The 14,142-nt window shown below is 43.0% G+C and overlaps 1 protein-coding gene and 1 long non-coding RNA gene across 3 annotated transcripts in view; one reads left to right on the plus strand and one right to left on the minus strand.

Moving 5' to 3' along the window:
- The window catches only part of VAPA (VAMP associated protein A), a 44,645-nt gene extending 41,813 nt beyond the window's left edge, over window positions 1-2,832 (minus strand). Inside the window, exon 1 of one of the 2 annotated variants that reach the window (XM_019418487.2) lies at window positions 2,534-2,832. In XM_019418487.2, the coding sequence (XP_019274032.1) occupies window positions 2,534-2,612 (79 nt within the window). In that variant the 5' untranslated portion in view covers window positions 2,613-2,832. The remainder of the gene's footprint in view (window positions 1-2,533) is intronic. The other variant, XM_019418488.2, reaches the window with a different exon arrangement.
- A 105-nt stretch (window positions 2,833-2,937) lies between these two features.
- On the plus strand, window positions 2,938-4,905 carry LOC109248644 (uncharacterized). Its single transcript, XR_002072175.2, has 2 exons — window positions 2,938-3,156; window positions 3,513-4,905. It is a non-coding gene; the product is annotated as an uncharacterized LOC109248644 (long non-coding RNA).
- The last annotated feature ends 9,237 nt before the right edge of the window (window positions 4,906-14,142 follow it).

A 14,142-nucleotide genomic window follows, 5' to 3' on the forward strand; every position in this document is an offset into this window, starting at 1 on the left:
TTCCCATTAAACTACAAACTGTAAATCCTTTCCCCACCTTGTTTAGCACTCAAGGCCTAAACAGAAACTAGTAACTTGAATTAGTCTTAATCAAATATAGGGATGGCACAAAGCTTTCAGTAAGTGTTCGCTAAGTGGCCCAGCTGAATGTGTTTCTATAAACATTTCAGTGAAACACTTTTTTTAAAGTCAATTTTAAAAAGTGGTTATAGATGTCCAAACTTTTAAAAATGGTCCTCGTGAATTACTTTCATCCTAACACAAGAAGAACCTGTTCTCTAATCATAAGTAATAACTCTTCAATACCTGAAGTAAGTGAACTATATGAATATTACTGTGTAGGGTTTTAGGTGGTTTTTTTTGTTTTTAGCTTGTTCTCCACTATTATTAGTCTCTTACTATGGCAACATTACAACTTCTCTAGGGAGAAAGCTTCAAACTCTGTAGACATTTCCTGGCCTAAAATTGGCTTTTTAAAGATTCTAAGTCCCTGGGGCGCCTGGGTGGCTCAGTCGGTTGAGCATCCGACTTCGGCTCAGGTCATGATCTCGTGGTCCATGAGTTTGAGCCCCGCGTCGGGCTCTGTGCTGACAGCTCAGAGCCTGGAGCCTGTTTCAGATTCTGTGTCTCCTTCTCTCTGACCCTCCCCCGTTCATGCTCTGTCTCTCTCTGTCTCAAAAATAAATAAACGTTAAGAAAAATTAAAAAAAAAAATCAGTTTAAAAGATTCTAAGTCCCTAATGGTAATACATACATGCTCATCTAGTAAAAGAAATTTACTCTGTAAACTCAGCCTGTCAAAAAGTAAAAGCAAAAATTCTTTTAACTTCTCAAAAATATGTTATATACAATTATAGAGATTTACATTAAATTCCTCCAACCAAAGATAATGTCTACCTGAAATAATTTAATTTCATGATTCCCCAAAGGTGGTTTTTTTTTTCTTTCAGCTAAAGCTATGTGACAGCATGCCACACACATGAACTTGTTACAATAAGACGCACTTAGTGCCCCTCAAAATATTTAAGAGTGGTCTTGAAACCCTTACTAGAAAAGGAGCTCACATTTCCACTCAAAGATATTTGGAAATGTACTACAAAGCTTACAAAATAAAGAAATTACACAATATTACTCTCATAATACCAGAAGACAGCATTTTAAAATCCCTGAAACTATTCAAAACGTTTCCTATGGAAAACAATTGTTTTTCCTTTGGACTCAATCTTGTACAACAGCGAAGGATTTCATTTGTTTTAAGCACTGGAATAGCTGCACATGTCACAAAAATTTTCTCATGGTAACTGCTGAAATTGAAATACAAGATAAGGAATCATCCAAAAGGCGATTCGCAATACACTTAAACGAAGACAGCAAGGAATCTGCTTTTGGATCTCCACACACTTTCAGTATTCCTAAAAAGAAACTAGTTTAACTCTCTTCCCTAAAGTACCCAAATGGGCCTAGGGGCCCCTTAGATTGTTCCTCGGGAATCACCAAAATCGGACTAACAATTTATCACAGGCGTTGCTACAAAATATACAAGGACGCTCCAGAGCTGAGTAACACCTCATCAGCCCCCACATAAACCGCAACGTAAAGGCAAAAGTCACCAATACGGAAGATTCCGCAGCACATAAGCTAAGTTAAGGGGCTAAACAAGAGCAGACAAACACCAGGTCCGCCCCGCACGGAAGGTGAGCTGGAATGTCACACGGGAGGACCAGGAAGACGTCTACTATTAACCTACTACTATCAATTCCCGGGCTGACGCATAGCCTTCCTGCCCGCACGCGCTTGGGTCTCTGCCAACACAACCGGGTAAGTCATAACCAGAGAACTTCACGGGCTTCTCCGCCTCCCTAGCGCTCCAGGTACCTGACAGCGAGTTCTAAACAAGGTAAAAAGGGAGGCAGCAACTCCCTCTGCGAGGGCCGAGGGCCGGCTCCACCCAGGCCCTGCTCGAGGCCGAAAGGTGGTTCTCTCTCGGAACCGAGTCCAGGGCCGCCGCACCGCTGCCTCGCCTCTCGCCTCCCACCGCCGCTGACAGCCGGCGCCGGCGACCGACGCACTTGCGCCACCCCCAGAGCCCCCCTTCCCGCCGCAGACCAGAGCGCACGCTCTAAGGTCACCGCCCACCCACACCCTCCCAGACAACGCCCGACGGCCCTCGGGGGCCAAGGACAAGTGCCAGGCGCGGGCAGCGGCGCGGACAGCACCCGGGAGGCGCCCCCGCGGGACCGCAAGATGGCGGCGGCGGCGGCGGCGGCGGCGGCGCCAGGGCCGGGCCCCTCCGCCTCGCCCCGGCCGGCGCGCGCACCGAGGCGCGAGCGGGCGAGGGAGGGAGCGGGCCGGGCGCGGAGCAGGCGGGCCGAGGGCAGAAGCGGGGCGCAGCCGGAGAATGGAAAGTGCCGGGCCGTGGGGGAGGGGACGCTCACTCGCGGCCAGCCGCCGACCTTCCCTCGACCCCCCCCACCCACCCTAAATCTCGCCGTCCGCCCGCCCCACCCCGGTCAGCTGCCCTCTCCCTGCCTACCTTTGAATTTGAGGTCTGTGGGCGGGTCGAGGACCAGGATCTGCTCGTGCTTCGCCATGGCCCCGGAGGCGGACGCCATCGGAGAGACAGCGCAGAGCGGGGGCGCGCCCGCGGCGGCGGTTTGCTAGCTGGGGGCGGGGGACGACGGCGGCGCCGGCTCGGCCGAGCTCTATGATGCGGCCAGCTCACCGCTCCCGAACCCCCGACGCCTGCCGCTCTGTGGCCGGGCCACTGGGCCGCCGGCTGGGTCGGCAGCTCCGGGTCTCACAACTGACTCAACCCCACACCAGCCGCCGCGGCCACGCGCACTGCGATCCTCGGCGCCCCACGTGACGGCCCCTGCGTGCCTACGTGCGCGCCCCGGCGGCCGGGAGCCCCTAGCTCTCGTCCCGCCCTCAAGTCCTGCCCAGCGCGGCGCCGGCTGGTGCGCCTGCGCAATCTGGGCCTCTCGGCCGCCGGGAGCTCGAGCTGTCAGGGGAACGGGTGTGGGCAGGGGGCGGAGCTAAGCTCCGTGGCACCGACGCGATGCGCAACGCAGGGCAGAAGGGCGCAATCTTTGGTCACGTTTAGCTCCGATTACGAAACTGGAGTAACTGCTATAGCAGCACATCACCATCTTCCAAGTGAGAATGCCTAGTGGAAGGAAAGAGTGGTCAGGTTCATTCACTACAACTCCCAGCATACCAGTGGGGCCTGGCCCTTGTGCGGCACTGCGCGATGCTTGCTGGGAATTGTAGTAGTGGCTGTTTGTGGGCGGGAAGGAGACTGAGGTCCGTTGGCGGCGAATGGGGTGGGGCTCGCTGACGCTCATTTTTGGCTCTCAGATTTCGTCTCGTCTGTGCTAAGAAGAAAAAAAAAATTTTTTTTTTTTGAAAACTGACCCGAGATCTCCCGCTTAGAAATATAAAATATGCCCTGTGGAAAACAGGCCAGGATTTGTCAATCTGTTCTCTAAATCGACCCATCCCTCTGTTGGTAGGGCTACACTCTCTGTCGTATTCCAAGCCAACGTCTACTGCTTCCTGAATTCAATCCAGTGATGGAAAGCAAATGAGGAAACACCACGTTTAGGAAGCAAACGCGGCGTTGGAGAAATCTGACAAGGCACATTTACCAAGCTAGAAATAGAAGTCAAAATCTACAGCGTTCAGTTGCTGGCGTCTGTTCTTGGGTTTTATTAATGATAGACCAAAACCGAAACAGTTGTTCACGTTCCCGTATTGGAAATGAATTCCATCTGCATCGTTATGATAGCGTGTAGTAAACTGAAGCAAATGAGGAAAATCTCGTGAGCAAAGGTGGTGACAAATCTTTCCCCGATTGCCAGGGTAATCAGGGACAGGAACATCAAATGAAACAAATGAACGTGCCGTAAATAAATCTGTCCAGTACTACTTGAAGTCTCTAGGAAGCACCACAAAAGAAAGGACATATTGATGCTGCCACCCCGAAGGAGGAGCCCAGTTTGTCTTGAAAATAAATGAGCAAATGAACAGTAATCTAAGCTTAGGCACAAAGTCCAAAGTTTTCAAGTGCAAAAAATGTATCAAAGCCCATCTGGGAATAGCTCTCCAGAATAGCTAACCTAGCATCCGCAGAAGATTGCACTACACAAGAAGAATGTATCTTAAGCCGTGAAAAACCTCGGAGGATGGGATGGGAGTGCTTAAATAGTTTGAAAAGTATATTCTAAATTTACCTTTACTTTGATTTCTTTTTATTCACAAAATTTATTTTGAAATTTCAATCATCATTAAAGGGAAATACAATGATTGTATGTTTATCAAAAGAGGGCTTAAGGTTAAAAAAAAAAAAAGGTAAGGTTAACAATTATTCCATAGGATGGTGTCTCACACATGTTTAGTTGTGAACCGACAACCCGAAGCTGTCACAACTTCCAGTATCTTTGCTTGCCTCGGAACTGTTATCCATGGGCAAATTAGCCTTGGCTGAACTGGCTTCTCCACGGCTAGACAGACATTTCTCTTACCGGAAAGTATTTGGGAATCCCAGTGTACAAACAGCAATTAGCAAGTATAACATGCTGAGGAAGTTCTCAGTCACTTCCATATGGGACAACGGTTGCCCCTTCACCATGAATTCAATGGGAAGCCTGAATTGGATGTATTCCAGTTTTCCAGTCCATTTAAGTCATCACCTTTGGGATCAACCGTTTTTGTCTTCTCAGTATAGCTTCAAATATCACATAGATGTAGGTCTTAAACTCTATAAGAATTTAAATATCTGGTAGTCTAAGAATACATGAAACATCTTTGGAATAATTCCCCTATTACTATTTTAGAGCATTAAATTAATAATGACTCAGAGTCCTCCTGAATCGTCTATTCCTCATTAAATAGTGCACTATTTAAGTGGCTTCTGAATACGTTTCTTCCAGCAGTTCAAAGATCCTTACAAACATCATCACACTCTTCTCAGAACAACTGAATATCAGCAAGTTTTACTTTTGTTGTTAAATAGAGAAATGCAAACGCAGGTGAGAACATCTCATGGCAGTAATAGAGCTAAACTATGGGGGAGAATTTGCCCAATTTTCCATCCTGTGCATTTTTGCCTTTCCCAAAGCCGCAATGAAATGAAAACTGAAAATGATTAAGAGAACAATGTTCATTGTTTGCGCTTGCTCTCTCACTCGTGTGCAATCCCTGTCTCTCTAAGGTTATATATATATACATATATATATATATATATGTGTATATATATGTATATGTATATATATATATACATACACATATATGTGTGTATATATATATAAAGAGAACTTTATATAAAGTTCTCTTAAGGTATTAGCAAAGAAAGTATATATACATATATGTTGAGTATATGTATACTCAAGTATATTTCTCTAGCTACTAAGAAGTTTTTATGAGTCTCAGAAGTATGATGAAGTCCTTGAATATTACTCCAACGCACTTGAATCACTAATAATATTCACCTTTGGACAGATTATCTCATAGGTTTGGCAAGGATAAAAATAAAAAAAAAAGTTACCAGTACCTATGGTAACTAAGTATAACCATCTTCTCCATAGTTAAACACGTTAAACTTTACTTTATAAAGGCGCTCTGTGATTTTGAATTTGTATATGATCAGTTATTCTCAGTGGAATACAATTCAGTAAACATTGAAATGGTCATACCTGCAATAAACATTGAGGCAGTAAAGCGTGTTGAGTAAGAGTACAGACCTTGGGTCTGAACTGCTTGGTTCAAGTCCTGTTTACCACCATATGATCTTAGCAGCTTACATCACCTCCCTGTGCCTGTTCTACATGTGTAAACTGGGGAGGCTAAAAATACCTACATCTGAGGCTTGTTGTGAGAATGAAATGAGTTAACACACACGGAGAGCTTAGGGTAGTGCCTGGATCCAGCATTGTTGCCTTATACATGCTACATGTGAAATTGTTGCTGTGTGCCCGGGACCGTGGCAGGTGCTGGTGGCATAATGGTGAGCCGGTAGACATGGTCTCTGCCCCTGTAGGGCTACATCCAAGCAGGAGAGACAAACATGAAGTAGCTCTCTTGTGGCTAGGATTCTGTTCTTGAAGTAAGCTTGAGTAGTAAAATACACTCCAACGAGATTTGAAAGTTAGACGTGAGAGTAAAGGCCAGCTTTCTGTCCCTTCTGGCTGTTTTCTGCTGAGGCAAGGCGAGGACCCCCAGACACTTGGAGTTTTCTGCACCAACACTCCAGCAGCCATTTACTAGCTTGCTTCTTGGATGTCAAGAGACCGTTGTTACAGGTCAGCAGGAGCAGCGGCCCTTTCTTGGCTCCAGCTTCCTGATCCCTGGGTCAGAGGCAAGAGGTGCAGCCTCAGAGACGGCAGCTGCCCAGGTGGGGCAGGTCAGTCTTGCCCTGGAGTCACTCCTGGAGAGCCTCGTCCAGAGCCTGCTTCTCCACCCCTCCCCCAAATTTTATAAGCACCTGCTTCCCTTCGATGTGTTCTTTCAGCTTAGGATGTTAGAGTATTGCAGAGAAGGAGGCAGCAGGGAAGCCAAGAGTGGATCAAGAAGGAGGTCAACAGGATGGAAATCTGCTGAGTAGCAAGTGACTCCTGACTAACAAGGATGCTGCAGGTAAAACAGGAATGAAGCTGAGTCAGTGCACACAAAAACATAGGTCTAAAACAGAGAGACATCACAGAGACCGACCACTGACCAAAACAGGTATGAGGCCCGGAAGTATCACTGGGATGCAATGTCATGTAAATGTGGGTTAATTGGTGGTGCTTATTGTGGCATATTTGTCAGACATCCGTGAGAAATATAGATTCTCAAAGAAGGCAGATGGGAGTCTCCCCAGATAAAATCGAGGCTGGAAGAAGAGTTAGAAAAAGGACTTATCTTGGGGGTTTTTCTTTTTATAACCATTTAAAACAGTTAAGACTGTGAGATTAATCATCTTTGTTTATGAAAAATCGTTTGAAGACTACGCGTTTTCTCAGTTAATCTTTTCTACTGTAAAAGCAACATGTGTCATTGTAACAAATGACATAATCCACAAGCATATGGACGAAAAGTTTCTTCCTACACCTCCCAATTTCTACTCCACTTAGGGTAACCCGTTTAACTGCCTGAGTTGTGTTATCACTCTCTAACTTTATCCATACTTATACAAACATAGCCAGTTTGCTTTTTGGTGTGTGTGTGTTTTTTCTTTTTTTTTTAACACGAATTCTAACATATTACCATACCATTGCCTTATTCACTTTACAGTATATTGTTGATAACTGGCCAGGTCTTGGCATAGATCTAACTCAGGCTTTTATTTTTTTTTTTTTTAATTTTTTAACGTTTATTTATTTTTGAGACAGAGAGAGACAGAGCATGAACGGGGGAGGGGCAGAGAGAGAGGGAGACACAGAATCGGAAATGGGCTCCAGGCTCTGAGCCATCAGCCCAGAGCCCCACACGGGGCTCCAACTCACAGACTGCGAGATCGTGACCTGAGTTGAAGTCGGACGCTTAACCGACTGAGTCACCCAGGCGCCCCTCTAACTCAGTCTTTTAACGGCTAAATCCATAGAATAGATTACCCTACTGTAGAACTCTTTGCTCCCTTATTGGTAAATATGTAAATTGATCTAGGCTTTTCTCACAACCAACAGCACTGCCATAAGCATCCTTGTATGTGTATCTTTATCATAGAATGCTTTTATTTCCACAGGGAGATTTCCAGTTCTGGGATCACTGGATCAAAGATATTTTCTATTTCAATATATATTGCATACTTTTATCCAAAAGGTTGTAACAACTCACACCTCCATCAGGAACAGAGTGAGGATGTCTGTCTCCCCCATTGTCACCAGGCGCTAGTGTGGCTTTTAATGTGTTTTCTCCCATGAATACAGTTATTCTGGAAGGCAACCCAGCAAGAAGAAATTAAAAGATGCCTATGAACATAAAATCCACATCTGACACCTTGCCTGACTTCTCATAGTCTCTGAACACACAGGCTTCTTTGTATAGCCTTAACAAAACCTAGAGTAGATGTGGGGTGAAAAACATAGATTTGGACGTCAGACAGACTGGAATTCAGACTCCATCCCTGTCATACAATTAAATACTATGGCCTTATCTATCACATGGCAACAATACATCCCATTATTCGATATTGGCTGTACATACTAGAAGGTACAACGTGTATAAAGTGCTTAGCATAGTGCTTGGCATTTAACGATTGTGACATGATTGTTCACAAAATTTGATATCTCCTTTGAAATATAAGCCATATATATGTACATTATTGGACATTGAAACCCACAACCAAATGTTATCTTCTTAATGAGAAACTTTATAAACCAGAAATAATTTCCTAGGGTATTCTGAAAATAATGAGGGTTCTTTTTTTGTTTTCCTTTATTCCCGTTGTTGGTTGACGACTTGTCTTGGGCCAAGTCCTGTGGTATAGGGGAGGGCAGACACAAAGAAGACTAATACTTACTTTCAGTCCTGAAAAAGTTGATGGTCTAAATGGACTTAAGCATAATCCAATGTGTGATGGGCTTTAAGAGAAGGAATTGAAAGGGATTCTGGAAGAATTGTCAGAAGTCATTAAATCCTTGAGAGTTGGGAAATGCGTTGCAGATATCTGGCCATTTCAAGATCGTGCCATTTTTTATACCCAGGTACATATAAACACACAGGCCCGCACTCATACACACACACTCACACTCACTCACCTTTCTGAGATTTTCTACTAGAGCACTTTATTTTCTCTGGAGGGGGTTTTGCAGTTTGTTGTTGTTGTGGGTGGTAGTGGTGGTGTTTTGTTGTTGTTGTTTACCTCTAAGAACAAAAAAATTTGATGTTCCTGGCAGCATTATTCACCATAGCCAAAAGCTGAAAGCAGCCGTGACGTCCATCAACAGATGCGTGGTTAAGCAAAACATGCTAGATACATACAAGACCACATTATACAGCCTTAAAAAGGAAATTCTGACACATGCTCCTATAGGAATGAAACTTGAAAGACATTATGCTAAGTGAAATAAGCCAGGAAGTGAATTAATTAAGCTAAGTGAAATAAGACAGGAAGTAGAATGGTGGTTTCTGGGGGGCAGGGGGGCGGGGAATGGGAATGGGGAGTTAGATTTTCATGGTTACAGAGTTTCTGTTCAGTTGTGGATGGATGGTGGTAATGGCAGCAAGATAGTGTGAATGCGCTTAATGCTGCTGAACCGTAAACTTAAAAATGGTTAACCTGGTAAATTCTATGTCAGATAACTTTTACCACAATAAAATGAAAGGCTAAAAACATTTGTTTTGTTTAGCACAAATTGGTTGTTCATTTCACTCTGTAACAGTATTATTACTATCTCCTTGCATTTCAGTAGCTTCTCTCGGGCTGTTTGTGTTTTGTTTTGTTTTGTTTTGTTTTGTTTTGTTTTGTTTTAATTTGTAGGGTTGGGTTTGCTTTGGTTTTTGAGATGGGAGGGAGGGACAGACGGAGAGGGGAAGAGAGAGAGAGAATCCCAAGCAGGCTCTGCACTGTCAGTGTGGAGCCAGACATGGGCTGGAACTCACCAACCACAAGATCATGACCTGAACTGAAATCAAGAGTCTGACTTATAGGGGCGCCTGACTGGCTCAGTCAGTTATGCATCTGACTTTGGCTCAGGTCATGATTTCACAGTTTGTGGGTTCGAGCCCCGCATTGGGCTCTGTGCTGAAAGCTCAGAACCTGGAGCCTGTTTCAGATTCTGTGTCTCCCTCTCTCTCCCTGCTCGTTCTCTCTCTCTCTCTCTCTCTCTCTCTCTCTCTCAAAAATAAAGTAAACATTAAAAAAAATTAGAGTCTGACTCTTAACCAACTGAGCCAAACAGGAGACCCTATCCTGGCCATTTTAAACAATAGCTTGGGGATGAGAACTCAGGCTTACTCAAAGCTGGGTTCAGTTTCTGACTCTGTCATTTATATGGGGATAATAAAACCATTTACCTCACAAGATTGTTGTGAAAATTAAATGAGACAATACTTTATATACCTGTACACAATACCTGGCACGTGTAAGGGCTCAATAAATGTTACCATTATTGTTATTTACTTCATAATTGCTCATTCATAGGTAAGCATGAATGTCCATTTTTGACTCCTTTTTAAGAAATTATATAGGTTGGGATACCTCAGACCATACATTCATATGAAGAAAATAAAAATCAAGACATTGAATTGTTCCACTGGAAACTCAGTGGCATACTTTGACAAACACTCACTTTCAAAAAAATTCCCTTTAGGCTTTTCTCATTGAGCTTTGATGCTGGTGCTGTCACATCAGTCTGGATTATATGCTATCGGCATAGTAAGTAAGCTCTTATTCATTACATTAAAAATAGAAATATTAGTCTATTTGGGGATCGCTTATTTTTATTGCAGAGATTAAGTAAAATCCGTGGTTTAAGCCAATGGGCCCAATGGAGGATGGGGACCCAGTGATGAAATAGATACCCAACCTGAGACCTAACCAGCTGCCAGTCAGGAAACTGAAAAGTTCAGTATAAATTCACTCTCCGCAACCATTGCTCCCGTGAGGTGGAGAAAGGCTGGCAGGCATGGACTAAACAGGTCAGTCCAGAGGTGTGCCTGGACTCCACTGATTCATTCATTTGGACAGTTTGTGCCATGAAATGTGTAAGTCAAGTAGACAGCGCGATGTAATAGGGGAAGTGTTCTACACTGTAGGCATTCTAGGTACTGCCCTTAGTGCAATGTTCCTTGTACTTTACTTAGTAGCCATTGCCAATTTGTAGCATGTTTGAAAGAAGTTGAAGCCAAGCACGTAGATTTGATTTTATTTAGATACAATTACATGGCCATGGAAACTTGTGGAAGATATTCATTGAGCTGCTTCCTCAGATTGGACATTCTGGTTAGAATTAAAAGGCTCTGAGAAATTTACCATAGCCTCAGTGGTTCACAAGATTTTACTTCCTTACAGATGTGATAAAAATGCTCGGACCCTTGGAAAAACACAGACGTTGCTTTTTTTTTTTTTTTTTCACATTCTGTTTATCTCCTCTCTGCTCCCTTTATATGACTGATCCACCAGTGCTGGCACACGCGGGCAAAGAATAAATCACCTAAACATCAGAGCTCTGACTCCAGACTTACAGCACCCATCCTCATTTCTGGCCAGTTTCACCTTACGGGGTTTCTTCAATACCCCTGCAATTGCACTCTGTGGTCAGGGACAAGAGTCAGCATCAGAACCGACCCACCAGGCTGCCTCTGGCTCAGTTTCCTCACCCACAGAGGGTGATTTGACACAACTCAAACAAATAAATCCAAGCACAAAGCACCTGGGATATATGATTCCTCCTATTTTTAATCTGGTTGAAAAATCAATAGAATCACAGATTTGGAAGAATTACAAAGCTGAAGAATGGAAATGAAATCGAAATTCAGTTGCGAGCCGTGGATTTAATGTGTATGAATTGTTCTTTACATTTCTATAGTTACACCTAAAGTGCAATCCAGATAATATGTGGTTTATCACACATCAATCTTACCAGCATGGTTCAGTTTCAGAAGAAATACATTACGCTGAAATTAGACTATGCTCACCAAGAAGACTTAGTCCCCATGCAATTTTAGAAAGCGGCATATAAATTCCAAAATTGTTTGGCATTGTGGTAAACAATGCTCGGTCCTTGATTGTACGTTGGCTTTTATGAAACCATTGAGATGGAAGCGGAGTGTCGCCATAAATTATGTAAACCTTGAGTCAGAATAATTCTGTCTGTAAAGATTGTATTCTTGTTGTCTCTATTACAAATGGTCAGTGATAAACATGAGGTCTAGAATTTAATGTAGCCTCTGTGAGCAGAGACCTCAGTTTGTTCACTGCTGTATCTCCATCATCTGGAACAGGGCCTGGGATACAGAAGGTACTCAATATACATTTATTGTTTTCTCATTTTTCCTTGGAAATAATTTTAGACTTACAGAAAAGCCGCAAAAAGAGTTCATCAAGTTCCACTTAAACCTTGCCCTCCCTCAGCTCCCCCTAACATTAATATCTTACATAACCCTAGAACAATTACCAAAACCAGGAAAACAATATTGCTTCGATATTGTTGACTAGCCCATAGACCTTCTTGGAATTTCTCCAGTTTTCCCATTAATGTCTTCTGACTTGTCCAGGGTACAATTCAGGTCCCCATCTTGCGTTTAGTTGTGATCTCTCCCTCATCTCCTCCAATCTGGGACAATTCCTCAGTCTTTTTTGACTTGCATAACCTTGATACTTTTGAAGGGTATTGGCCAATTATTTTCCAATGCCCCACATTTGGGGTTTGTCTGATTTTTTTTCCTGATTGGGTTGAGGTTCTGCATTTTTAGCAAGGATACTGCAGTAGTGATAGCCGGCCCTTCTCAGTGCATTCAGTCGGATGTCCATAATGCCAGTTTATTCCTGGTTTTCACAACTTTGTTCGTGTGGTTAAGGTGGCGCCTCCCAGGGTCCTCACTGGAAAGTTGCTATTTTTCCCTTTGTGATAAGTATCTTGTAACAAGACACTTTGAGACACTGCAGACGCAGTTTCTAATCAAACTTTCACTCGCATATTTTAGTATCCATATGAGTCTTGCCTGGAACCAGCGACTATCTGTTTCCATCATTCCTTCCACATTTGCTCACTGGAATCTACTGGAAGGAACAACTGTCCCTTTCCCGTCATTTCTTTACTTATTCATCCACTTATTTATCTAAGTATGGACCCATGGAAATTTATTTTATTATAACCCACTATTATCATCATTTATATTGTTGATCACCTTGTCCCACATTTGGCCAGTGGGGGCTCCTTCAGGATCATCATATATTTTCCCTGCTAAATCCCTGAAGGTCCTGATCTTGGGACCTTGGTTAGAAACCAAGATTGGCCCCTAGATGTGCTCATGCTACTGGAATGTCATTGCCTTCAGGTCCTTTCATGGACAAAGCTAGGAAATCCATATAGTTTCTATCTATCATCTATCTAGCTAGCTAGCTAGCTAGCTAGCTAGCTAGCTAGCTACATCAAAAATGATGATCATACCGATGCCTTCCATCCCAATCTAACATCCCAGAGTTCGTTCTAGACTCCTTCCTCCTTATTTGCAACTTCTTTCATGTAAGATAGTAGGAGACCTAACTCTCATTACCCACAATAAATGTACTTACTTGCTCAATCCTCGAATGCACGTAGAGGAATCTCAGAATCGCTAACCCATACCTCTGTGAAAAACAGATTTACTGACTAGGGCAGGATATTTCTGTACAGTTCATATTGTCTTTTACTTTACAGTAAAAGTATACTTTATAGTATACAGTCAGCATACATATTTCCAAGGTTACTTACGTAAGTGTTTTTCTTTCTCACTTCCTTCACTATGGTTCTATTATTCACTATGATTGTATTATTCACTTATAATACACTTAAATTCATTTTTACTGTTTGTATTCCATTTTGCCTCTCCTGTTTGCTTCAGTTACTAATTTGGGGGTATGTGAAGCATGGATATGGTTCTTAGAGTCAAAAAATATTCTTTTTTTTTTTGTCCTTTGGCATAAGGAGCAGATACATGTGTATTTTCTAATATAACCCTCACTTTTACTTGAAGGGCTAAATATTATATTCTTTTTCATACTTTGCTTTTTTCACATAGTATATACTGGAAATCACTCCATATCAGTTCATAGAGAGCTTCCTTACTCTTTTTTACGGCTGCATAGTACTCCACAGGGCAGATACTATCAACTTTGTATGAGTAGCTAGGCTGTTTCTGATATTTTGTGATAAGCAACCAAGGCTTCAGTGAACAACCTTATGTATATGTCTTTTCATGTTGTTGGAGGTCTGGAATTTGACCTAAAAACTCAAATGAAAATTTTAGATCAAAGGTAATTCTATGTATAATTTTAGATGTTGAAAAATTCCCTTCCCTTTTGCTTTGTTTCCCCCCCCCCCCAAAGCTATGTGTTTCAAAGATTACTTCAAAACAAGCATATTTTTAATTCTCTGATTGATAGCCCCTGCTCCCAAACCTTTTCAAATCAAGTTAAGACTTAGGATGGGTAGATGCACCTGGACTTCTTGGCAATGG

The sequence above is a fragment of the Panthera pardus genome, unplaced genomic scaffold (assembly GCF_024362965.1).
Source record: "Panthera pardus isolate Hobbes unplaced genomic scaffold, ASM2436296v1 HiC_scaffold_15, whole genome shotgun sequence".
NCBI classification, from domain to species: Eukaryota; Metazoa; Chordata; class Mammalia; order Carnivora; family Felidae; genus Panthera; species Panthera pardus.